General features: G+C 38.9%; 1 protein-coding gene across 1 annotated transcript; it reads left to right on the plus strand.

Annotated features, from left to right (window-relative positions):
- The first annotated feature begins 306 nt into the window (after positions 1–306).
- On the plus strand, positions 307–25180 carry clic4 (chloride intracellular channel 4). The gene is made up of 6 exons (XM_061743732.1): positions 307–650; positions 17128–17241; positions 20052–20173; positions 20857–20963; positions 21826–22007; positions 23264–25180. Exons 1-6 carry the CDS (start codon positions 582–584, stop codon positions 23426–23428), a joined length of 759 nt encoding a protein of 252 aa, XP_061599716.1. The 5' UTR covers positions 307–581; the 3' UTR covers positions 23429–25180.

The following is a 25180-nucleotide window of genomic DNA, read 5'->3' on the forward strand; positions in this document are numbered from 1 at the left end:
AATTACTAGTTGGAACAGCATGCTGTCGAGAGTAGACACTATCAAGACTATAGCAGGAGCGACTACAAAAAAAGGACTGCTTTAAAGCAACTTGAATGTAACACTTGTATTACTTAATGACCTAAACATTTTAAAACACTTTTAAGCACTAAAAAACACAAATCACCGTGGAAAATAGGACGTTTTAAACGGCAGGTATGAGCTTTTTTGCGGGCTTTGCTCTGATTTCTATGGAAACGCTTTATTTTGATATTCCCTCCTGCGGCCCCGCCCACTTCATGACGTCACGCTTTAAATATTCCCGTTGCTTCTTCCCGACGTCATCAGTTGTCCTGACGACGTCGAGCAGAAGGAGCCTCGCGGCTCAGTGATGGTTTTGTAGCTTCGCTAACAGACACGGTTGTATTGATCAGACCAGACCAAATCCTCCGCGTTGCTTCCTAGTTTAACTGTAGAAACGATATTTCAGGGAAAAGAGGAGGGTAACAGAAAAAAAAAATTGTACTAAAGAGGGCGTGGTGCCAAAAAAAAACTGTTTTTATTGTGAAATTAGACGGGAAAACTAAACGGTATCAGACGCAATGTCTCTTTCTGTGCCTCAAAACGGAGTAAAGGCGGACAACGAACCCGTGATCGAGCTTTTTGTTAAGGTAAGACCCCAAACGCAAGGTATGGTGCAAGTTTTTCCATTGTGGAGAATTATTTTATTAATTTTTTTTGTTAAAACCTTATCAGACGAATGAAATGCGTGTCTGAAAACAAAGCTTTGTTGTAGAAATGTAGTTTTTCTAACAATAAACTATTGGCTATGGACGGATAGACATGAATGACTTCGTTATAAGTTATTTTTTTAGGTTTAAAATCATCCAGGCTTTCAAGTATCCTGCCCATGTGGAGCCTGCGCTGCCACAAGCAGGGCGGGGGCAGTTTTTGTCCTCCCTCGCCGTGGAGGAAAGGCTGATTTATGGTCCCGCGTTACACCGACGTAGAGACTACGCCGTGGGGTACGCGTCGCCGCGTACCCTACGGCGTAGTCTCTGCGTCGATTTAACGCTTTCAGGCTGAAAACGAGGTTGCCATGCCGAAAACTGGGAGCTCGTTCAACAAAAGCTCTTTCTGAGAGGTTTAAAATCAAGAAACTTACGCCGAAGTTGTATTTGTATACCCTTTTGAATGAGTTGATATGAAGAATAAGAAACAGGGATGGATTATGAGAGGAATTCCTGCTTTAAATAGGTACATGAGTAAGCTCAGGCTACTCATTTGAGTCCAGATTTGATATTTGATACATGATTATAGGATGAGCCAAAGTTCCCTGATGGACAGAAAACTTTGATGGGATTCGATTTTCCCCACTGTAAATCCACACATATGACAAAAACAGAATTACAACAGGAATATAGTATATATGTTTTTGTCCTCTAGAATATTTTCAATGCATCGAGGAATAAGAAAGTTTACTTGGGGTTATGGATAAAGCAGCTTGACGGATGATCATATGTTTTTATGATGCCAGCTCTTCTGCAGTACTGCATTCAGGCTTCAGTTGTGGTTTGTTTGAATGGCTGTTTTCTGTCTTAAGCGTGTGTCCTTTGCAGAGCGGGAAAATGGCATTTTGCAGTGAAAAGGGGGGAGACCCACATGGGGATAAAGGGTGGCTGGGGTGGTGGGAGGAGGCTGGAGGTCTTGTATTGACCGTGTGAGGCTGGGAGTGGTAGTGCAAATACTTGAGGGAAAAAAAAACTTATAATAGATGGAAGGAGTTGCTGCAAAACAAATTAACATTAGGCTCCCATCTGGATGGACCCCTTGCTGTGTCGGCAGACTGGCTGGGGAATGAAATGACCAGCAGCACACTTTTTTCTTTTTTTTTAAGCAATCTTTCACAGCCTACAAGAGAAGTTACATCATCCAGAGGCCAGCTCTTCCCTCCCAACCCCTCCCTTGTGGGTCTGTACAGCCAGAAGTTTCTTCCAGTGTGTACGTGTTTGCTGTGTAGAGGAGCAGCAGCCTTTCACTTCTAGCTCCCTCCTTTCATGGCCCTGTGTGGTGTGCCAGTGTCCGGCACCGGCACGTCTATTATTTATGGCATCGTTTTCACTCTGCCACATTAAACACAGTCTAAGGTGACAATGACAGGCATGCAGGTTGCCATAGGCACATTGCTGTTAACCAGGCCTCTGTGAAGACCTGATAACAAAGTCTGTGTCCTCTCGACAGAGTGGTGTAATTTCTCCCGGGGCACTGCTACATATCAGAGCTGACTAATTATTTTTCCTCAACATAAGCTTATACAGACTCAGATTCATGTAACTCTGTTTACTCATTAAAAAACAGCTGACTGGCCCAGTTTTGAGATTCTTCTGATGATATTGCAATCTTTCTACATGGGAGTTTTTATGACAACAGTTATGACAACACTGCCACGGGAACACATGACACATTCATTGCCTGTGTTTATATCTATATGAGCTATAGGTAAGGTATGACATTTTAAGAGGGAGGATTGATCTTTGACCTCATCATCACAGTTATCAAGGGGTGTAGTCTGTGCTTGTGTGCTGTGGAGACAGAGACATGGGTTTCACATGGCATTACATCAAGATTTTTTTATTTTTTATATCTGGACACTAGGGCTGGGCGATATATCGAGATTTTAATATATATCGATATATTTTCAAACGCAATATGGTACGAGACAATATCGTTTATATCGATTAAAAAAAAATTTTTTGCGCGATTTTTTTTTTTTTTTTTTTTTTTTGATTTTGAAATAGCTTATTTTGTGACAAATTGACTTGAATGTTTTATTTGAGATTTGCACAAATGTTTTGTTATTTGCACAACTGTCAACCTCAGTGGAAAAGTCTGCCTGTTACTGTCTACATTGTATTAATTGCACAGTGTATTTTAATTTAATTGTTATGCAGGAAAGGGATATTTGTTTTATTTTATTCAAGAAGCATTTTTATTCTATATATGCAGGCAGTTTATTTTTATTTCATTTGTTTTATACATTTTGATATTGTGCAGACCTCTGTTAATAAAGGAACCTGTGTGACATTTGGCACGAGGCTTTGTATTAAAACTGACTGCTTTTTTAAGGGTTTGCCTCAGAAAAAATGAAGCTAACAGAGATGCTATAATGCTTTGGGGGAAACCCCAATTATGGCACAGAAAAAATATCGATATATATCGAGTATTGCCATTCAGCTAGAAAATATTTAGATATGACTTTTGGTCCATATCGCCCAGCCCTACTGGACACTTATAATTATTAAATCATTACAGTTCAGTGTTCAGTTTAACATGGACATACTATGGACCAAGCTTCCCTGAATTAATTTGAGACAGACGTGCAAGTGAGTCACCCTCCACCAGCATATGACCTGACTGTATGACAGTGAACAGAAGACAGATGAGTCGAGAGAAACAAGCAGGCTTTATGTCCTCTCTTGTCTGATGGCTGAGACTGTTCCAGGGTCACACGACGGGTTGCGTCGTAGCGTTTTTGCTGTCTCCAGATTTCCACACACCGCCAGCTGTGAAAGCAGAGCTAATATCCATGTGTAAGAATTGTTTTTAAGTTTGGACAACATAAGAACTCTGTGGAGGGAACTCATGGGTCACAGACATTGTAGTATAGCTCTGTAAGAGTTTAAAGTTGGAGAAAGGCAAATAAAACATTATAGAAACATGCTCTGTTAACTACTCAGCGAAAAACTGGTTTATTAGTTTTCAAAATTGCAAGAAAATCAGCAATGTACCCTGTTTTAAGAAGTGGGGGTGTGTCCACAGAGTATGCGGATTGACAGATCTCATCTTATTTCCACATTAGCCTTTTTTTAATTTTGAAATTCCATTTTAAAACAAAATAAGTCTATTAGTTTTTCACTTCGTGTCATTAAAGGTCTCCTTAGACATCAGATTAACAATATTGTTACGGTCCCTCGGCATTCAAGACAAAGGCTGGAGCTCGACTGATGCACATCTTTATTTTCTCTTGGCACCGTGAAACTTAAAAACACATGAAAGCTTTAATTACAAAAATATATTAATTATAAAAACAACAGATGAGAGCCAAACAAACAATAATCACCCCACTTCGCCTACCAAGGGCGTAAATCACTGTTTGAAATGTCTTTGCTCCACACAATCCTCTTCTGGCAGCAGCTAGACAAATGTCACAATTAATACAATAATAAAAAATGCTGTTAAAATGCCTTAATATATATATATATATATATATATATGGGTTACATACCGATCTTCGTCAATATTAGTATTATTAAATGCAAAGTCACTAACACTTGCTGTTCCATCTTCACGTTGTTTACACTGCGGTTAAGGCACATCTATGTTTTCTTCCATTAATGGTCATATAGGCTTGGTTTATAAAGGAAGAATGTCTGGTGACAAAATCAAATCCCAAAGCATTTACAAAACTGAAATATAGTCTGCTGCAACACATCAAACCTCTTCCATTTTTGAGGACTGGTTTTGCCAATGGCGACATAACCACAAAGTTGCAGATTTTAAAAAGAAAACACACTCGTGTGGATGTAACCTCAGACCAGTAGGACAACAATATTCTTGTCTTTGTTTTAAATTAGATTAGACTGATTGGTTGAAAAAACATTTATATTTCACAGCAGATATTAAAATTCTTGGTTTACCCTCCGGCTGTGGACTCAGCTAATGACATTCTTGAACACGACTTCATACTTTGGTGGTGTGGGTATCTGCTGTCAGGGCAGGGCAGGCCAAGCTGTCCGCCCTGGGAGCTGGATAGAGGGACAGGGAGTGAGTCAATACTAGTAAACTGTGGCAGCGGCATGCCCATTAATCTCCACTCTGGTCAAAGTTTGTTAAACTGTCAAGTGAAAAATGTGGCTGCTGTTGGAAGTCGACTCTTTGTCACCGTGGCAGTGCATAAAATCTGTCCACTAAGGATCTACTTACTCCTGTTGTGGGGGTTTTCTCAGTAGCTGCGTAGCCCTCTAACCTCCACCATGCTGAGTTGGTTGTAAATACACAATGTGTACCGGTATTACTCCAGTAACATCTGTGCTGCATCATTTCCACTTTTGTTTTTAACAGAACTAATATATAGCTCTTATTACTCTGCAGTTTAAGTAGGCTGCTCAGGTTCTGTAAATTCTGATTTGAGGAGAAGATGCTTTTCTGTGACGAAGGCAGAACTGTTATTCAGATTATTATGGTGTGGTTGGCTCGTCAAAGGCTAAATGCATTTCAATGTGTAATACACACTCTATTGAGTACAAATGGTATTAGTGATGTCCCTTTCCTATCGCAATCAGGGCCAATCACGGGAGTCTGGGTGATTGGGAATGGGTGGAAATAAGCTGATTTTCATTCACTTTTTTATTGGTTTTCAGTCAAATAAAAGAACAACGTATATGTACAAACCATACCACAAGCATCCACATACAAACAAAACACAAAAACAAGTAGAAATAAAAACCCGTACAGAGGGAGGCCTTCAGAGACAGCATACACATCCACTTATATAACCTACACACCAATGTAGACTGGAAAGAAGAACTGAAAAGGGTGCAACTCAGCAATGTTTCAAGATACTGCTGTATAAGGGAAAATTACATTTAATTAATAATGATATACTTAAAAAAAAATCTGTTGTCCATTAATACATTTTACCGTTAATGTCACGCAGGGATTAGGTGTAACCTTAGACCTAAAGTAGCAGTTGTAGCTCGTGAGGTGATGTTGGTGTTGACCGCTGAGCGACTTTGACGCTATATTTAGCCAGTTTCCAGACCTGTTTAGGGATTTTCTTCCCAAAAAAGCAGCCAGCAACAAAGTTTGCAACTTTTTTTCAGATCTCATTGAAGGCTTTTGTAGATAAACTAAGGGTATATCCACAAGAAGACAAAACGCTATAATTTAAAAACTTTCTTCGTAAAGACAGGGATGTGTCAGTAAATGTGTGCATCCACATGAATGTACTTCGTTCCTCCCCTACAGCATCCTTTGCTGTTATCTCCAAATTCTGAGGTCCGTTCCTACGTTTGCAACACTGGTTGTCGTATAGAGCAAATTTGAAGCGGGCTACTCAGCATTACAGAAATGTCTGCTATTTGGAAATATTTCTACCGGTAATTAGAAAGTTAATTCAGTGCTACAGCCATTTTTACTGTTTCCAATTCAGGAATTGGAAACGGCAACAACAATTTTTGTGGATTGCCACAGTATTAGATCGATATTTGGTATCGGCTGATACTTAAAAAATCAATGAAATTAAATGGCTTGGACTCGGAGAGGGGGGGGGCAACACAAACAATTGATTGGAATGTCCATACGTAGCATACCTCATGATAAAGTGGGGAGTGTATGCATACAGGTACACCAGGTGTTCTATTTGTATGGATGTGGTTCACTTGGTTTTTCACGGTTCACGTGCCACACGTGCAACCGTAGTAGACTTTAGGACTCCGTTCTTTGACATTTTAGTCAAAAGGCAGTGAGAGGAGTTTCTCATGTCCTACTCTGTTATCAGTTAAGACATGTAATGATCAGACATGCTTTGTGACGTGGCATTTTCAGGGCTAGCAAGGGTCCTTTTCGAGCAGTGATTTTTTTTTTTTTTTCTGCTGTTAAAACAGCAGCATGAAATTGCATAAAAGGCCAATTGTAGTTTGTATACAGTTAAAACACAGTAGAACCAAACGTCTTACTCATTTGGTAGTTTTGAGACAAACCTTTAACCAGCCTATATTTTAGGAAGTTTGCTGCTTTTTTTTTTCTTCTTTTTTAAAATTGAAAAATCAATAGAGCTATTTATTTTCTTGAAGTGTATTGAAATGCTGTAGTGTCATGATTTAAGGGACACGGTTCAATGACTTGTTTCTCGGGTGGCAGAGCTTCTGCGATGTTTTACTGTGTGTTGTTATTTCTACACTGAGAGTTTGGTTCTGCAGCACCTTCTTTGTTCTCTCCTCTTCTTTGTTAACTGTTCGTTTGAGTAATTCTGGCTGCTGGCCTAATCGATCTGGCAGTGTGTTGTTACACCAATTACAAGAGGGTCCTTGCTGGAATGTGTCCAGAAATGTTCTCAGTTTGTTGTTGAGCCTGGACTTTTTTGGTTTTATATGTTTTTTACATATTGTTTTAAGTACATGCTGCCATACTTAAATATTTTTTAGCCTTTTGAATCGGTGTATTGTCTTGGAACATAGCATCATCACTAGTAACCACTTTGTACTATTGGGTGAACTTGGCTGCCCAAAAGAGAAAATCCTTAAAAGTAACACGCATTTATTAATAATGATAATGATGATGATGATGCTAAGATCATGATAGACACCTGAACCTATAGTATCTTAGGAAATGTAGCTGCATTGCGCTCTTAACCAAATTGAGTCTTTAAGATGCTGGTTTAGGTCTGCAGGCTATGACATAGTTGATGTTTTGTGATTTCTCAACAAAATATGTGTGATATCCTACAGTTTTTGTCATGAGTGGTTCTTCTCAGACCGAGTGTGTTTTTAATTTTTGGTACATATCTTCTGTTGAAACATTTCACATTGTAGCAGTTTTATGTTGCACTCTTGTCAGCCATTTGCTGTCCAAAATTACGCCCCCGTTCAAGACGTCAGATCATAAATTGACATTCTGAAACATGTATGCGTGTCTTGTTTCACTTAACGTCTTATTTTACGAGACTTCAGACTAACTAGAGCCTAGAGAACATACTGGCGCTCCAAACTAAAAGCCTTAGGAGCATTGAACTTTTTTTTATTCCCTATCTTGTATTCATTGCGATGGATTAATTTTATAATACTAAACATTTCTATTTATTTATAGAATATAACCAACATTTTATTCAGTATAAACCTGTTCTTAAAGACGACATTTAAACAAAAAAAAGTTTGTAAAAAATGCTTGTCTTTTTATTGACAATAATTTATATATTATATGAATTATTTTTAAAATAAAAGAAGTTTAGAGAACAGACTGTCCATACATTAACAGAGCAATTAAAATAAAATATATCATAGTGAATGTATTTGGTTGTATTTTGATACAAGTTCATGCTTTTATACACACGTGTCAGATATTCACTTCAACTCCAGCTCTTTTTTCTTCCAGTCAGACAGAGAAGGCTTCTGTCTCACTGGAAGTTTAGAGATTTCCACTGAGTGACGTCAGCCTGAGTCAGAACCACACCAAGGATGCTGTGGTCTTTCCATATTCCAACAGAATGTGACTCCTTTGTACACTCATCACCCACTCAGTCCAGTCTGTTTTCTCAGTCTTGAGGCCTGGTGAATCAAGTATCAAAAAAGAAAGGCCAGCTTCAGATTCCTTGTTGAATCTCTTAAACATTTTATGAAATTTAAATCAACATGTTGTTATTTTTGCTTGTAATTACAGCATGGATGTTAGATTTGTCACAATTATTTCTAAATAAGGCTTTTATTTAATTTAACAAGGTGACACCATTCCATATGTTTGAAACAGAACAGCGGTGTTTTGTTGTAAATGTTGTCTCGTAAAATTTCCTCTTGGTCAAAGAAATAATACTAAGGAATTTGCAAACATTTTTGTGTTTTTGTTAAGTGCCCTTTAATGAAAATTGTTTACAATTTTACTTTCATACTTTGAAATATTAATATCAGCCTCATATGCAAACCATTCTTTGGGCTGTCATGTAGAGCTGCTCTTCTTTAGCAGAGCGCCACCTTTGATCTCCATATTTTTCATAGATTACAAAGAGGGAGAGGCCTCATTCAACTCTATTCTCTTTTGTAATGTTTCTCTTTGGGGATCAATAAAGTATTTTTAAAAATAAATTAGGTATGACAATAAGCTGAAAAATGGATAAAAAGTGGTAGAATTCCTCAGTTTTGTAAGTTCTGATAGCGGCTCAGCCCGTAGTCTCTTCTCCCGAACTGTGAGCGGTGTTGTCATGACGTTACCATGGCTGCTCCCTTTCAAGCTGACGTCCCTGCTCCCTGTCAGAGGGAGGAGGAGAGCTGCAGTGCTTGTTACACCGTCAGTCCCTTATTCGGTCAAGTGCAGCTCAAATGCAGTCCAACCAATTTAGAATATGAAGTGTTTTGGGGTGGGGAAGGTGCAGGCTGCCATGATGCTAAAATTAGCCCAGGAACAGAGACAGGGAGGACCATGCCTTGCATGAGCGGGATTCATTGTTGCTTAAAAGCTCACTATTGTAACTATGTTGGCACATGGGTTCTTTAGAAAAGGAACACTTTGATTAGTTTCAAGCCTCAAGTAAGAAGCAATCACTAAACCTTTAGTGAGTGAAAGGTGAACACTTTCTGGAAACAGTTCAGGAACTTTTAGTGGGAACATTTCTTGAAATGTTCCGGTATTCAGTTTTTTGAATGAATAGATATTTATGGGAATAAAATTGTTGGTACAAACAATATTTTGGTTATTTAGTTAGTGGTTTGACTTAAGAGATGTGTCTTTTGGAAATGGTTTTGACTGCCATTGTCATATTGTTTGTTTTGACTGTTCTGGACACCTACCCCAAGATAACGTCTGATTTCTTTTTTGTCAACATGACTCATAACCTCCACTGCAGCTGTGTATGCCTGGCATCTGTTGACTTTACCATCCTATGCCTAAATAAAGCCTGAGAGTCTGCCAGCAATACTCAACTGTTGCTGCGTCTGTTGCTCAGATGTTACAGAGCAATCTCGTGTAAACCTGTAAGACGTAACTGTCTGCATAATGTGAGTCATTGTTAAAGTTGGGAGTAGGGGGTAGGGGTGTTGGAGACATAGTTGGCACCTCTAAGTATAACTGCTGGCATATGGCAATAAGTACATTTTAATTCTGGGAAACTGTGCCTCTTTTCAACTGATGCTTGGCGTCATAAAGAACTACTTTGACATGATTTCGCCTTTCACTTGTGTTTTATTGGATACTTTTTTCCCTTCTCCTTGCTGACGTACCTCAACAAACAAAAAGGACTTTGTGTCAATGTAGTTATTGTGTGTGTGTGTGTGTGTGTGGGTATATGTGTGTGTGTGTGTGTGTGTGTATATGTATGTATATATATATATATATTAGGGGTGTCACGGTACACACAAGTCACGGTTCGGTACGTACCTCGGTACAGGGGTCACGGTTCGGTACGGGTTCGGTACAACGGGAAAAAAAATACAAAAAGTCCCAAATGTATAAGACGAGTTTTTTCTTCCTTTATTTTGATCATAGCATTTGAAAGTTAAAGTTTGTTCAATTGGCTACAAAACTAAAAAGCATCTCTTATTAAAGTGTAAAATAAATAGAATAAAACATTTAACTTGTGCATAAGTGTTTTTAATTTTACCACGGACTGGTTTATGTGAGCGCGGGATGGGACATTGTAACGAGGCTCGAGCACTTTTAATAAATACTTGAACCCGGGCTCCTCTACTGCTGCATATGGGCAGAGCCGTCTGGGGGCGGAGCATTCTCCATGGGCCTTATGATAGTCATTTTAACGTTCAACACCTCATCCTACCCATCAAACTACATTTATTCTCACTTTTATTGAGCCAAGCCTATAGGCCTATGCTGCAGAAAGCAGAGTAAAGTCACAAACTTGTTCAGAAGAACACACACACGCACACGCACACACACACACACACACACACACACACACACACACACACACACACACACACACGACTCTGAAAACTCAGATACGGTAGTCACGGACTGACTCAGTTCATTCTTTGATACAATTTAAATACAAAAAAAAACATAACTGGTCTAAATTACACAATCTATTTAGATAGATATAGACACAGCGGTCTATAACATCGTTTCTGAGCTCTATAGGAGAGAATAGACTCGGCGGTCTCGTTCACAACAACACAAAGCACATTCAAATAGGCAGCTGGTCAAGAAACTGATAAATAAATTATTTATGAAGGTTACACCCACTCACCAACGGTAGTTGACTCTTCCATAACCCAAAATAATCCAGGTAACGTGGAAAACGGGGTAACATTCAAAACTTTGTACAAATTTAGTCCTCTTTTAAACTTTAGCGCTAATCTCCTTCACTGTGACTGTTAAGGCTGATTTATGGTACCGCGTTACACCAACGCAGCGCCTACGGCGAAGGTTGCGCGTCGCCGCATTACCTCGCCGTAGACTGCGCCGTACCCTACGGCGTATGCTCTGCGTCGATTTAACGCAGAACCATAAATCAGGCTTTACAGCCAATCCGCGTTGGCACACGGCCCTGATGCGTTCAGGACAGTTGTAAATTAAGAATTAGAACATTTTATCGTTATTATAGCCTACAATTTATGATGATATATGAATTGCACATATATTTATTGATATACACAGACTAGCACACATTTAGGTCTGTAATGGAACGTGACTGTTGATATTTATAAGGGGAATAAAAACGATGATTTTTTTTTTTTTTTTTTTTTTTTTTTTTTTTTTTTTTTAACTCAGTCAGACGTATTCGCCGTAAGACTGCGTGAACCGAACCGTGACCCCCGTACCGTGACGGGACGGGACGAATACAAATACCGTTACACCCCTAATATATATATATAAATAACATAAATGCACGTACACCAGTGATGGTGGGCTGAACCAAGCAGTCGACCGGGGGTAACGAGTCATTTTGAAACTGAATATTCAAACACAGTTTTATAGCATATAAAAATGCAAAAGCAGCTATATATGTCATAAATACAAAGACAACATCGGCTGATTGGTACGTGCACGGACGTGAGTGGCACGAGGCAGATCATGGAGACGGTGAAAACAAAGATACACGCATAGAAAAAGTGAAGAAACGGGTTGTTTCTAAGTCAACTGACTTAATGTCGCTGATATATAGGGTAGGCAAGGCAAGTTTATTAGTATAGCACAATTCAACACAAGGTAATTCAAAGTGCTTTACATCAACATTAAAAGCAGGAAGACACAATTAAACAGTAAATAACAAATAAAATGATAAGAAAAGAGGTAAAATAATAAAAAGCACAGGTTGTTAAAAAGTAAGAGCAGTACAGTACAGCAGGTAAGTATTTAATTTAAGAGTACGCTTCAGTAAACAGTAATGTTTTTAGGCCTGATTTAAAGGATTTACAGTTGGAGCAGACCTCAGGTCTACAGGAAGTTTGTTCCACCGGTGAGGAGCAGAATAACTGAACTGCCTCACCTTGCTTGGTTCTGGTTCTTGGGAACCACAACAAACCAGATCCAGATGAACCTCAGGGGTCTGGGAGCTTCATAGGAACTAACAGATCAACCATGTATTTATGTCCAAGATCATTCAGGTCTTTGTAGACCAGCAGTAAGATTTTAAACTCTATCCTTTGACTCACTGGAAGCCAGTGTAGCGATTTCATGACCGATGTAATATGGTCCAGTTTCCTGGTATATACACGCATGTACATCACAGAACAAACACAGAATAAGTGTGTGTGTGTGTTTAAGACCAGCTGTTCATTTACTGTACAGCAGAAATGCAGTTTCACCATCATCTCCTAAACTAAACAAAGCACCCTCTTCGATGGCAGTAACAGGACATTTCTGGAATAGTTTCTCCCTCTCCAAATACCCTCCCTCCTTCCCCTACAGAGGGGCCCAGGATAAGGGGAGAGGGATAAAGGAAGACGAGAAGGAAGAAAGCGTGTGCCGAAGAGCACAATACCTCAAACACTTGCTGTCTTTCCTCTTCCTCTCACTTAAATCATGTATTACCTCCTGTATTCTTTTGACAGTTAGTGATACATATGATCTCTAATTTCCTCCCTATTTCCTGTAATATCTCTGCCTCCTGCGCTGTCTCCCCTTTGTGCTGCAGATTTCTGCTGAGTGTCTTTGGCAGAGAGCTGCAGTCTGCTCCACTGCAGACTCCAGAGGGTGGTAACCTCGCCCTGGCTCTAAGAACAGACTGAGAGGAAGAAAGAAAAGTGTGTCTTTCTCAGCTCCTGTGGCTGGCTTGATCACTTGAGACGTAGAACCGAGGTGAACTCTTCTTAAAAATAGCTCACCATGTAAAAGTAAACCTTTTTGACTTACAATTTATATTGTATGACATGCTTTTGCATTTTTGTCCCTGCTGAAAGAGGACTTGGTTCAGGCAGTTCACCTGTGTTTTTTAAATCCCCTCCGCACTGTTGGCTCTTCTTTTTTGGTGTCATATGTTTTAGTCGTTGCTATGGGAATGGTTGCTGTGCTGCATTACTACCTTCAATCCAGACTAAGAGGTTTTCTGTTGCTGTTGCACCATCGGATAATCATCCATTCATGTCTGTCTGATCTATTAAGGACCCAGAGGTGTCAAGTAACGAAGTACAAATACTTTGTTACCTTACTTAAGTAGAAATTTTGGTTATCTATACTTCACTGGAATAATTATTTTTCAGACGACTTTTTACTTTTACTCCTTACATTTTCACGCAATTATCTGTACTTTTTACTCTTTACATTTTAAAAACAGCCTCGTTACTCTATTTCATTTCGGCCTTTTAAAAAAAAAACTATCCAGTTAAATTGCTCCATCCGGATAGAGTGAATTTGGTTGTGGTTGTTTCAGATGTTCTTGTCCAGTTTTGTTCTTACATCCGTTCCCTCAGATTCCTGCAACTAAACTTGGATGTACATTCCAATAAAGGTTAGGATAAATGATAACATGCCTCTGAAGTTTGACTTTTTGCACCATTACAATACTTATAGGCAACTAGTCATCATGTCTTCTGCTCTCTGAAACACATGTTAATGCTCAATAGTACACATATATGGTTCTTTAATATATTTGCATTAGATGCATTCATTTTCAATGGCTTTTTCCCCCCTTACATTACTTTTACTTTTATACTTTAAGTAGTTTTGAAACCAGTACTTTTATACTTTTACTTGAGTAAAAAACTTGAGTTGATACTTCAACTTCTACAGGAGTATTTTTAAACTCTAGTATCTATACTTCTACCTGAGTAATGAATGTGAATACTTTTGACACCTCTGTAAGGACCAGTAATTTATAATATTAGTAATTTATAATATTTATAATTAGTAATTTATACTATATTAGTATAACCAAGTATTTATTATATTGTATTTACTATGTTTATAGTACACTTATTCAGTTAACAGTACACTTATTCAGTTTTCTACTTTACTGTATTTTTTTATTTTTCATACTATATATTTATTCATTTAGTCTCAGTTCATGTTGCCCTAAACATGTATCTGACTTTGAGCTGCTGTAGCACCTGAATTTCCCCTCTGGGGATCAATAAAGGACTATCTTATTTTATTATCTTAATGCTTCTCCAGTCTGGTGTCTGACACGAACCACGATACCCCCAAAACACTTCAGAGCTGAAGCTTTATTCTAAAATTGATTCATGCATTGTGAGAGACACTTTCATTTACTAAACAATGGCGTTGTGACGCCACCCAGTCATTTCAAATATTGAATTCAAAACGGTATCGGGAGAGGAACAGGACAGTCACAGTACAATAGGCAGAGCAGACACATCAAACAGAGCCATCACATGGGCGTCACACAGAGGACAACAGCAGCCAGCCTGTCCACATGAGCTAGGAGCCGTTGGACTGTCTGAACTCTCGAACAAAGTACTCTATTGAGAAGTTATCACGGCCTACGATCTGGTGTTATACAAATGTTTATCTCATGTTATTTTACTTAACTGATTGAAATCTTTTATTTTTTTTTATTATTATTTAGTATTCTCTGTGCATCTTTGTGTGCTTCCATTATACTAAAAATAAAAAAACATCTATAAGACTGTTGACACAAGTACTGTCAGATCTGCTTTATCTCCGGCATGGGGTTTCAGCTCTTCTTACTTTAAATGGTCACTGACTTTTAGCTGTGTATCTTTTGTGCAGCAGGTGAAAAGTCACTAATAGTCCATACACTGGCTGAGTTACATCAAAAATCTAAACGTATATTCACACCAGGATAGGCTGGGGAGTTGGTTCAGTTGGATTGGGGATGCCCAAAGATTTCACACCTTGATTTGATTTGATTTGGTTAATTTTTACATAGACCTTTCTGAAAGCAGACCAAACCACTTGGACAATGCCACACAGTTACTACCGCTGATCATTTGGCACGGCATTGCCTGAAACCAGCACTGACCAGGAACAATAAAAAGCAGGGGGAAGAAGAAAACACGGCTCATTGATCGGTCAGGACCAAAAAAACGGAAATCCTTCACAGAAAAACACTGGAGCATGACCAAATTTATCCACTCTTAGATTTCTGTTTTTACTCTGTTAGAAGGGAGTGCCTCTTACTTCTGTATTGAATTCATGTTGAAGTAAAAAATATGCAGTTCCTTGGCTGACCACTAGGGGTTAGCTTAACATCAGGTGAATTTATGCAAGTCAATAAATGGACTTTTATGATCTGATGGGCAGTTGATTTAGTCAGTGTCTAATCATTATCATATCTGCATCAGTCATCGTCATGCTATGAAGCTTGCAGACGTACTCAGCAGTTTACACTAGCTGAGCGTTCTCTGAACGCAGCGTTTACTTCTAATTTAGCCACCAAAACGATATCGATAACGATACTACCGTAAACAGTCTTCGGTAGCTCTTCGGCGTGGATCAGCTGATAGCAGGAGCCAATTTTGACACAAGGTGGGTTTTCCTATAGTCTCTGCTTCAAATCTAAAGGGGTTTTCACAAGAAGCTGCTCAATAAGATCAGCAGGCAAGACAGTGTTTTACTGTTCTGTACGTCACTTCCTCTCTGTGGCTGGATAGTCTGTTTGGATTGCAAGCAAACCGAAACCGATTTCTAGACCAGACTTTGCATATTTTGCCAACTTTGCATATAAAATGAGTTGCATGAGAAGAGATCTCCAGCAAATAGATTTTTAACAACAATTACGCATACAAAGTGCAATTTTTCCTCTTTCTACTCCTAAAGTGTTAACATTAATGTACCGGATGAAGAGAACAAAAGACCTCCAGGTTTGTCCTTTTGAAGAGAATTGTGTACCTCATCGTACCCTTTAATGCTGATTATTATGTAATCAGCATTAAAGGTTTTGACGTATTATTTGTTTAGTTTAGTATGTATGAAAAGGTAAAATGGACATGACATTTTTGTCAGCGCACCATGATCTTTAAGAGTGCATGAGTCTGTCTAGTTTTGATGTGTTGCAGTTTGTATGAAATTATATGTGCTGAGTTGCAGAGGATGTAACTGCACCAGCACAGATTTCATTAAGATACTCTGCAAACCTCAGTTAATCAAATGAAATGCGTCTTCTGCCTTCTGCTGTGTAATTCAGATGAAGCAGCATTTGCCCTTACATGGTTTCGAGTTGAGGGGAGCTTGAGCCGATTTTAAAGGGTTAGAAAAACAAGGAAGTGCAAAGAACAAAGGGATGAATGGCTGCAGGGAGGGCAGGAGATGTCGCTGATTTGTGAATACTGCAGTGTGAGAGGAAGATTGAAAATCAATTTTACTTTAATTTGTTTATTTTGAAGGGCACAAATATACACAGGTTTCCATCTCTTGGAAAAAAGAGAAAAAGGAACACATTTGAATTGAATCCACAGATCTTTCTCCAGCCTCCTACCCTCCTTTTAAACAGTTCATTGATCTTGTTTTCATAACTGCTAGCTAACATAGCTTTGTTTGTGCAGTCTTAAAATGAAGAGACCATTTGACTCTGTCACTCACTCTGTTTCCTGCTGGTCTTCGAAAGTGGTTCTGCAGACTGAGGAAGGGAGGAGTGTGCAGAAGCCTTTTGGAGAAGACTCTTGGTCATCCCTCCTACTCAAGTCTTTTTTTTTTAAAGGCAATCTGAAGGAGTAATTATCAGAAATGGCCCCTTTATGGCGACAGTAAAATTCCCTGAGCTATAAAGACTGTGCAACAGAGATGTGATCTCTGATTATCAGGACCTTTCAGTTTCATGTATGCCAAGTGCAATCAGTGATATATACTAATGCTTTAAGATCTTTGTCTCTTAAATTGTGTGTTATGCTTGCACTGATTATCAAAAGCATGTTTCCACTTTTTTGAGGCCTTAGGAGTTGTGTGAAATTTAGGATCTGATAACTGTTTTTTCTAACTGGCTGTCTGTCTGTCTGTTTATTTAAGGCGGGAAGCGATGGCGAAAGCATCGGGAATTGCCCCTTCTCTCAGAGGCTCTTCATGATATTATGGCTGAAAGGAGTTGTCTTCAATGTCACCACGGTGGACCTTAAGAGGCAAGTATTGCTGCCGGTTAACATCCTTGTCTTTTTTGTCTTGATTATTCTCACTGGCATTTTTATTTCTTCTTTTCTCTAACTGTTGAAACATTTTTCTTAAATCAAGATAAATTTTTTTCCCCTCTTTTTTGGGGGGGTAGTTTCCACAGACTTAACTGGGTGTGTCTGCTAAGATTAGTGCAGCGTTGTATCCAGCCCCACCTCTAACATGCTCACTGCTTCCCTGCTGCTTATTTGGTTTTCCCATGACCCCTTCTTAGGCTGGAGAAAAATAAACACAGACTCCGATGGAGCTATTTTAGGGACTTTGGTTTCACTTACTTCCTGCCTAAATCTTTGTGGTCGACATCTCCTTTTAACCGCAGAGATGAGAAAACGGTGATCCTCTGCAATTTTGACTGGGATTTTATTTTCCCTCCTCGCTGCAGGGAAATCTGCCATCATATGTGGATTTTAGTAGCAAAGGCTCCCTACCCTAAACCTACTACGTTTCTGTCAGTGTGATTCATCTAAATACTTTTTCCGATTGTCAACCAGGGAAAGTGCCACATTATGTTTCAGCCCCGTCCAGTGTTTAGATACACGTCGGGCTTCTGTGGTCTTCCTGGTGCGTGTGTGAGTCTGAGACTGAAGATTATGGACGTTTCATTCCAGACCAATGCTTCGATGGCAATGGATTTATTGTTGGATGTCTTCTTGTGTGCGCCCTGGAGAGGTGGGGGTGGAGCACGACAGGGGTATACTTCATAATTACCTTCTTGCACAACTTGGTAGAGAAAAGGAATTGTTGTTTAATAAGCAGTTTTTTTTTTTTTTTTGTTTCAAGTCTGCACGCTTTAAAGCTCAGCAGAAACTGCTTCCAAACTACATTCAGGACCTGTTCCAGATAAAAGAAACCCGCTATGATCTGAGGGGGAAACTCATGTTTGAGATGACGACAGCAAGAACTAATATTAAAAAGAGATGTACTGTACATCAATTAAGGCTAGAGAAATTTGAAATAGTTGTAATAACAACCTAAAAATGTGTAGTTCTATCTTCAAGTTTAAGGAAATGTTTAAAGAAAATACTGTAAATAAATTTAAAACACTATGAATATAGAGTATACTATCGGGAACATTCTAGAATGTGAAACGTCAATTTTGTGTTTTGTCTTTATGTATTGTTTGTTTCAACGGAGTAATGCTGATGTCTTATATTTAAGCTGATCATAAGAAAAAAAGGGTAGGCACTATAAGCTACGGCTTCAGCTACATCTTTTTGGCAAAGGAAATGTTTTTTTTTATTACCTTTTCATCTTGTTTTGTAAAAAGTGTGTACAAGCCGAAATTGATTGATTGAATTGTTTATTTCGAACACATAAGGAAAAAAATATAAAATTTTAAAACAAATTCAAAACGTACAGAAAAAAAAAGCAACAACAACAAAAATGTAATACAAACAGGGAAAAAAAAAACACTGTCCGAAAAGGAGCAGGTAGAAGTAAAACTTATTTAAAATAAAGAAATAAAGATTCATAACTAACTAACTCACACTGAGTGCAAAAGTGTGGATATATTTGCATATCATTTGCCTCGCATGATCAGCCAGAGAGCAAATGGACTGTGTAAAGAGAACTGGGTGCTGTTCTGTTTTTAGCTGCTGCCTCTGATCCTTTCTCAGTGTTTTAAGCTGAATTACATACTTGTTGCTTTATGTTTGTTTCTTAGCACAAAAGATCTTTTCAGCTTTCCATGCCATCTGGTGTCTCTTATCAAAGTCAATATAAAATGTCTGCACTGCAAAAGGAGGCATGTGTTTGTTATATTTATGGCTGTTTTACTGTATTTAACTTAGACTATTGCATGCTGTTGAAGGACCTGAACTAAACCAGTAAAAATTATAAGATACATGTTCCATGTTTCTTTTTTGTCTCGGGTCAAGGTTATCATGTTATTTGTTTCTGGGAGTCTCAAGGCAATCTACCCACTTTTCAGTGATATCACGTAGCGACTGTACTACTTCCCCTCAAATACCAGAGCGTTAAAGTCATTTCCTCTTATTTGTGCCCTTAAATGGTTTGTCCGAAAATTCAGCCAAAGACCCAGGTCTCTGTATGTCTGTATGATTACGCTATTAGCTCTGTTGATACCACGCTTTGTTGGGTAACATCAATCAGCTGCTGCATCATTGTTGTGCCTTTTATGCAGTTTGTTATGAGGGGATTTAGGAGGTTGGTTGTCTGGGTTTGACTCAGTTGTGTTCACACTACTCATTCAACACATGCTAATTTCTGTTTTGTGTGTCAGTCTCATCTGCTTGCCATCTGGTACAAAATGTGCTGGTTTGAGGAGACACAGACGCACTCTGAGACGAATGCACACATGCAGTTAGACACAACAGCACTAGCCTGAGGACTAAAATGATTTAAATTACGACCGGATGTGAGACTTGTTTACCTCAAGTTACTGTTTTTTTTTTTGTTTTAATTAAACTTGATCAATCCTTCCATTTATTTATTTTCATGGGTGTTTTTTTTCCCAACAGTTCAAATTTTTAGTTTATTCAAAAGAAAAGAAAATCTTTAGTACACATATTTAACTTTTGCATTAAAAAAAATCACTGTTTTTTGAAGTTATTTATGAACAAAGCCGGTTGAAATGCAGCAATGTTTACACACACTTCTGAACGTCATCCTCACTTGAGCTGAAATCTAAATGCATTTCTGTTTAGTCTGACCAGTGACTAATTTGTCGTACTTTCATAGCTTACTTGAAAGAGGGTTGTTTGCTGTTTCATCGGTACGCTGACATTTTCCATGTCAACAGGAAGCCGGCGGACCTCCAGAACCTGGCTCCTGGCACACACCCGCCCTTCGTCACGTTCGACGGAGAGGTCAAAACTGACGTGAACAAGATCGAGGAGTTTCTCGAGGATGTCCTCTGCCCACCCAAGTGAGTGCTTTCTGATCCACGTGGTGTTAGCTTGTCACACCTGCATAGCAAATGCAATGCACTTCTGTCATGAGTTTGGCTTTTAAAACAGGACAATCATGTCACAGGAGGCAGAGACCTTCTTTTAAGGATTAGAAAATTATGTTTTTTTCTTAATATACAAAAAACTAAATAAATACACAAATGGAAAATTAAGAAAAAGGAGAGACAGTTGATGTAAGTACTTTGAGACTTCATGGGTCTGTCTTTGGCTTTCAAATGATGTTGTCAATGGTTTTTTAAGCCGTGAAAGATGCACTCTGTCTGCGTGTGTGTGTGTTCATGTTAGCACAGAGATGTAAATACAAATTAGTATGCAAATAACACTACATAACCCAAGTTTGTTTTTTTGGGATAGTAAAGGACCAAAGAAGACATTTTTATAATTTCTCTCAAAGGAAAACTGTTAGTTGTTCTTTTTTGTGGTTTATACCAAGGAAGAAATGTGAACTATTACCATAGATCTTATAGAACCAACTTGCAAATTTTTCCTTGCTTTAATATTATTTGCTCTTTTGTATTGCACCAATCACCACAACAAATTCCTTCTGTGTGTTAAACTACTTGGCAATAAACGTCTTTCTGATTCTGATATCTTAATTTACTTTTATAATGAATAATGTTTGTTCCTGTGTTGTGTTCAGGTACATCAAGCTTGGTGCAAGACACCCCGAGTCCAACACAGCTGGTATGGACATCTTTGCTAAGTTTTCTGCCTTCATCAAGAACTCCAAACCAGATGCAAATGAAGGTAAATTACCTTTATCTGCCTCAAACGCTCTCACACACAGAAGTAGTCGCAGGTTTACATCCACATGCAGGAACCTCTCAGTTGAGGGAGGGCTCTCTGGTTGCTAGGCGACCTTGGTAGCATTTCGCCAATTGGCAGATTATTGCCTGAATGAGAAACACAGGTCGTTTGTTCTGCTGCCTCCTTCTGTCCTTCTGCTCCTCGTCTCACCTGACACTTTCCTGAAAACCACATACCACCTATCATTAAAAAAAAAAGCTCTTATCTGAGTCTTCCTGTTTACAATTTACTCAGCTTAAACTGTACAAAAGAGAGGCCAAGTCAGTGACTTCACAGATAAGATTATGCCTAAAAAATGTCTTACAGTAAGATTAAAAGAATTCTGGAAGGATGTTTAAAGAGTTGTGTTTAGTCGTGAAAATACCTTTTTATATCTTGTTTTAGTTGGCTGTTGTACACCTTGGGAAAATATTGAACGATTGCTGTAGAAGCCAAGGCTGTGTCAAGAGATGGAGGATAATGTTATGCTCCAGTGATAAAGTCTACTGGAAGTCTAGTGCTGAATCTCGTGTATTCATATTCATATTGGTCGGTTTGTTTTGTGTGTAAAGTGTGGATGGATAAGGGGTGATGGGGAAATGGCTCTACAATCAAATGCATTCCTTCTCAAAAGGAATGCAAGCCATTGTGTTACACTGTTATCACAATTACCGCTGTTTTCAACTGAATACGGTTTAATGGTGCGTTTCCTGTATGGATGGATGGTGCATGTCTCGGTGAATACTGCCTCCGTGTGGCCGGCCACGATGCACATTAAGCACCTGCGGTAAGAAGTGCTTTTGCTGTGTGTGCCTCTCTGCAGGCCTGGAGCGCGGGCTGCTGAAGACACTGCAGAAGTTAGATGAGTATCTTCACTCTCCACTCCCGGATGAGATCGACCACAACAGCATAGAGGACATCAAGGTTTCCAACCGCAAGTTCCTGGATGGAGATGAAATGACCCTGGCCGACTGTAATCTGCTGCCCAAGCTGCACATAGTGAAGGTGAGCAAGTTAGTGGCTTAAACAACCCCATTAAACTTCACAAGTGAGTCCATACAAATTTAACTTGACATAAATGTGATATTTTGCATGCATTTGCATGAGCTGGTGATTTGAAATTAGTTGCAGAACTTATGCTGCTGTATGCTTGTGTTGTTCTCTCAGATGTAAGTCGCTTTGGATAAAATCGTCTACTAAATGACAGTAGCAGTACCGGTAGATTAATTTGTCAATAATTAATATAACATAAAGTAAACAAGTAAATTCTTGTTTACTTTATGTGTATTTTTTTTTTAATTCTTCCAAGATGTGCAGTCCTTCAGGAATCTCTTCCTGTCTTCATTTCCTCAAGCAAACACCTTGAACTGTTGAATCTAACACCGTGTCCACACTGCATGCGACGCGAGCGAGCGTCAGCGTCAAAAACAGTTCCATTGCTTTATTTTTTATTGCACTGTCTATACTGGTTGCGAGTGACGGTGTGCGTCGCCGCGTAACCTACGCTGTAGGCTCTACGTTGGTGTAACGCGGAACCATAAATCAGCCTTTACTCTGGCGAGGTTTGAAAAAGACTTCGCAGAACAAAGGGGAAACAAGTGATTATGTACATTCACTGAGTGAATATTATGAAAGTAAAATATATATTTCTCGCTAGAAATGTAATCAAAACGCATTTTTATGCAGAAACTAACTCAAAATATTGATTTTATTCACTAAAAAATAAGAAATGTCCGCCATGTTTTTTTTAATTTTTTATTCAGTCTGCAAATGACGACGAAAAGCATTCTGGGAAATTTTTCTGGCCCTCGGTCAACTAGGGTGCATTTGAAATCCCTTGATCCGTAGGGACAGATTCATAGCCACTACCCTCGTTTTCTCCACTACCCCTAGGTAAAAAGAGGAATTGGGACACCACTACCCTCACGGGAACGCCCAAAATTTAGGGGTAGGGCTGAAAAGTAGGGGTAGGGGAAGTATTGGGACAAGGCCTAAGTTGCCCTTTCCTCCCAAAACTGCAGTTTACTATTAAACAAAGTAAAGAAAAAGTATAACAAAAAAAGACTATCACAGATCTAAGGAGCGAGAAGAGGGAATAATTTGATCATTCATTCATTGATTTCTTCAGCTTTTGCCACACTTATCTAAATCGTGTGACCTATTATGATGTTTGGATGTATACTTGATGGATTAAAGTTGCTCAAGCAGTAGGTGATTATTTCAGCACATGTTTTGACTCTTATCTTCAACTACTCGTCCAGGTTGTGGCTAAAAAGTACCGGGGCTTCGACATCCCCAAAGAGATGACGGCCATCTGGAAATACCTGAACACTGCGTACACGCGCGAAGAGTTCACCAACACCTGCCCCAGCGACAAGGAGATCGAGATCGCCTACGGAGACGTGGCCAAGAGGCTGGTCAAATAAGCTCCCGTGTTGCAACCACCACTGTCCATCCTTTGATCTCATTACCGTCTTCCTGCTTCACTTCCCTCCACCTCCTCCTGTACCAGGACTGCTGTGCTCATTTATTCCTTATCTATACCGGCTTCACCGTGTTCAGGGTTGCAGGCGCGCTGGGGTCCGTTATCCCAGCTGTCATGGCTTGAGAGGCGGCGCTGATCCTGGACATGTGCTCGTTCATGAGAAAGAAAAAAAAAATCTGGACTTCTTTTCCTTCTCTTTTCATCCAGAACGAACCCGTGTGCATGAACACTTTATTTAGTCTCCATCCGGTTTAATGAAGGTCCGTTTTTTTTTTTTTTTTTATTAAGTTGGATCAAAGATCACCCTCAGTCCACCTTTTATCATTAATTGCCTTTGTTGTACTGCTAATGAATGTGTGAGAAGGCGATGCAATTGATAAGAAGCCAGACATGCATCCGTTCTTATTAATGTTTGGAGTCAAATTTGCTCCCTTCTAAGTGACCTTCCAGACGACCTTCTCTCTGCATGCAGGGGAAATGTCCAGAGTTATTTTCGTTGTTTTCTTTTTTCTTTTTCCCATCGCCAAGATTAACATGACTTTCTCATGGATTGCTACTGTCTTTTGGTTTATTAAGAGATGTTGTAAACAGTGTTTAAGGTTCAGTGTTTCTGGCTCCAGTATTTCACAGGGTAACTAAAACCTGAAGCTAATCCAAACGTGAGCATTGGGCCGCTTTGTTTTATGTGGAGCTGTTTGAAAGTAAATCAAAATAATTGTAAATGCAGGTAGAAATACCCACTATTCATGCTCTTATTTCCTCATTGCCTCAAATGGGCAAAAAAAAAAAAAAAAAAAAAAGTAGCTCAGTTCAGTAGGATTGTAGTAAATTCCTTTTACCAGCTGTAGAAGTGTAACATCTTTGGAAAAATATCCAACCATATGTAGCTTACAGCCATGTTCACGGGTGGCCTTTTGTTAATCACCGCATTGCCACGAAGTTTGTCCATCAAACAGCGTACAAATCTTTTTTGTCAACAGTGAAGGGAAGTCTTCATTTTCATAATATTTGTAGCATTAGCTTAAATTATACATCTTGAACCAAAAAGGGGCACATTTTTCTGGTCACACTGTGGAATGACAGGCTATATACTAGTGAGAGGAGAATTAAAAACAGTAACACACACTCTTTGCACTCCATAACATACGACATGAGGGACGGCATTGTGCAGCCAGGAAACACTAATAATATTTAAGACGAAACAAAACGAGGAGCGTGGGAATAAACCTATAGCCGGTGAAATTCCCGTCATCTAGGTAGCCAATGTACATTATGATACAGTAGCTCCCAAAGCCTTCATGTGGATAAAGCAAAATCTGTTTTGTTTTCTCCTTTTTGCCATGTTTTTCAGACCTTTTTGTTATTAAACAAATCTGATTGAAAGAAAAAAAAAAAAAGGAATTGTAAATATTTTTTCATTGTTCAGATTTCAATATGTACATTTTTATGCATTTCATCTAGATTAAGGAAAACCGGGCCATGTCTTGCCCGCTTTGATTTGAATTCCAGATAAACCATCTCCTCTTTGCCTTAATTGTTTTGTTTTTCTCTGCAGACATTTTGCAGGAAGAATTATTTTAAAGATCATTTCATTGCAAACGAGTGTGGCGTTGTACAAAGATATCAAATTTGTTTCAATTTTTTAAACCAGATTGACTGACTGAATTTAAATAAACTTCATATTGGCTTCAAA

This window comes from Cololabis saira, chromosome 16 (genome assembly GCF_033807715.1).
Source record: "Cololabis saira isolate AMF1-May2022 chromosome 16, fColSai1.1, whole genome shotgun sequence".
NCBI lineage: Eukaryota > Metazoa > Chordata > Actinopteri > Beloniformes > Belonidae > Cololabis > Cololabis saira.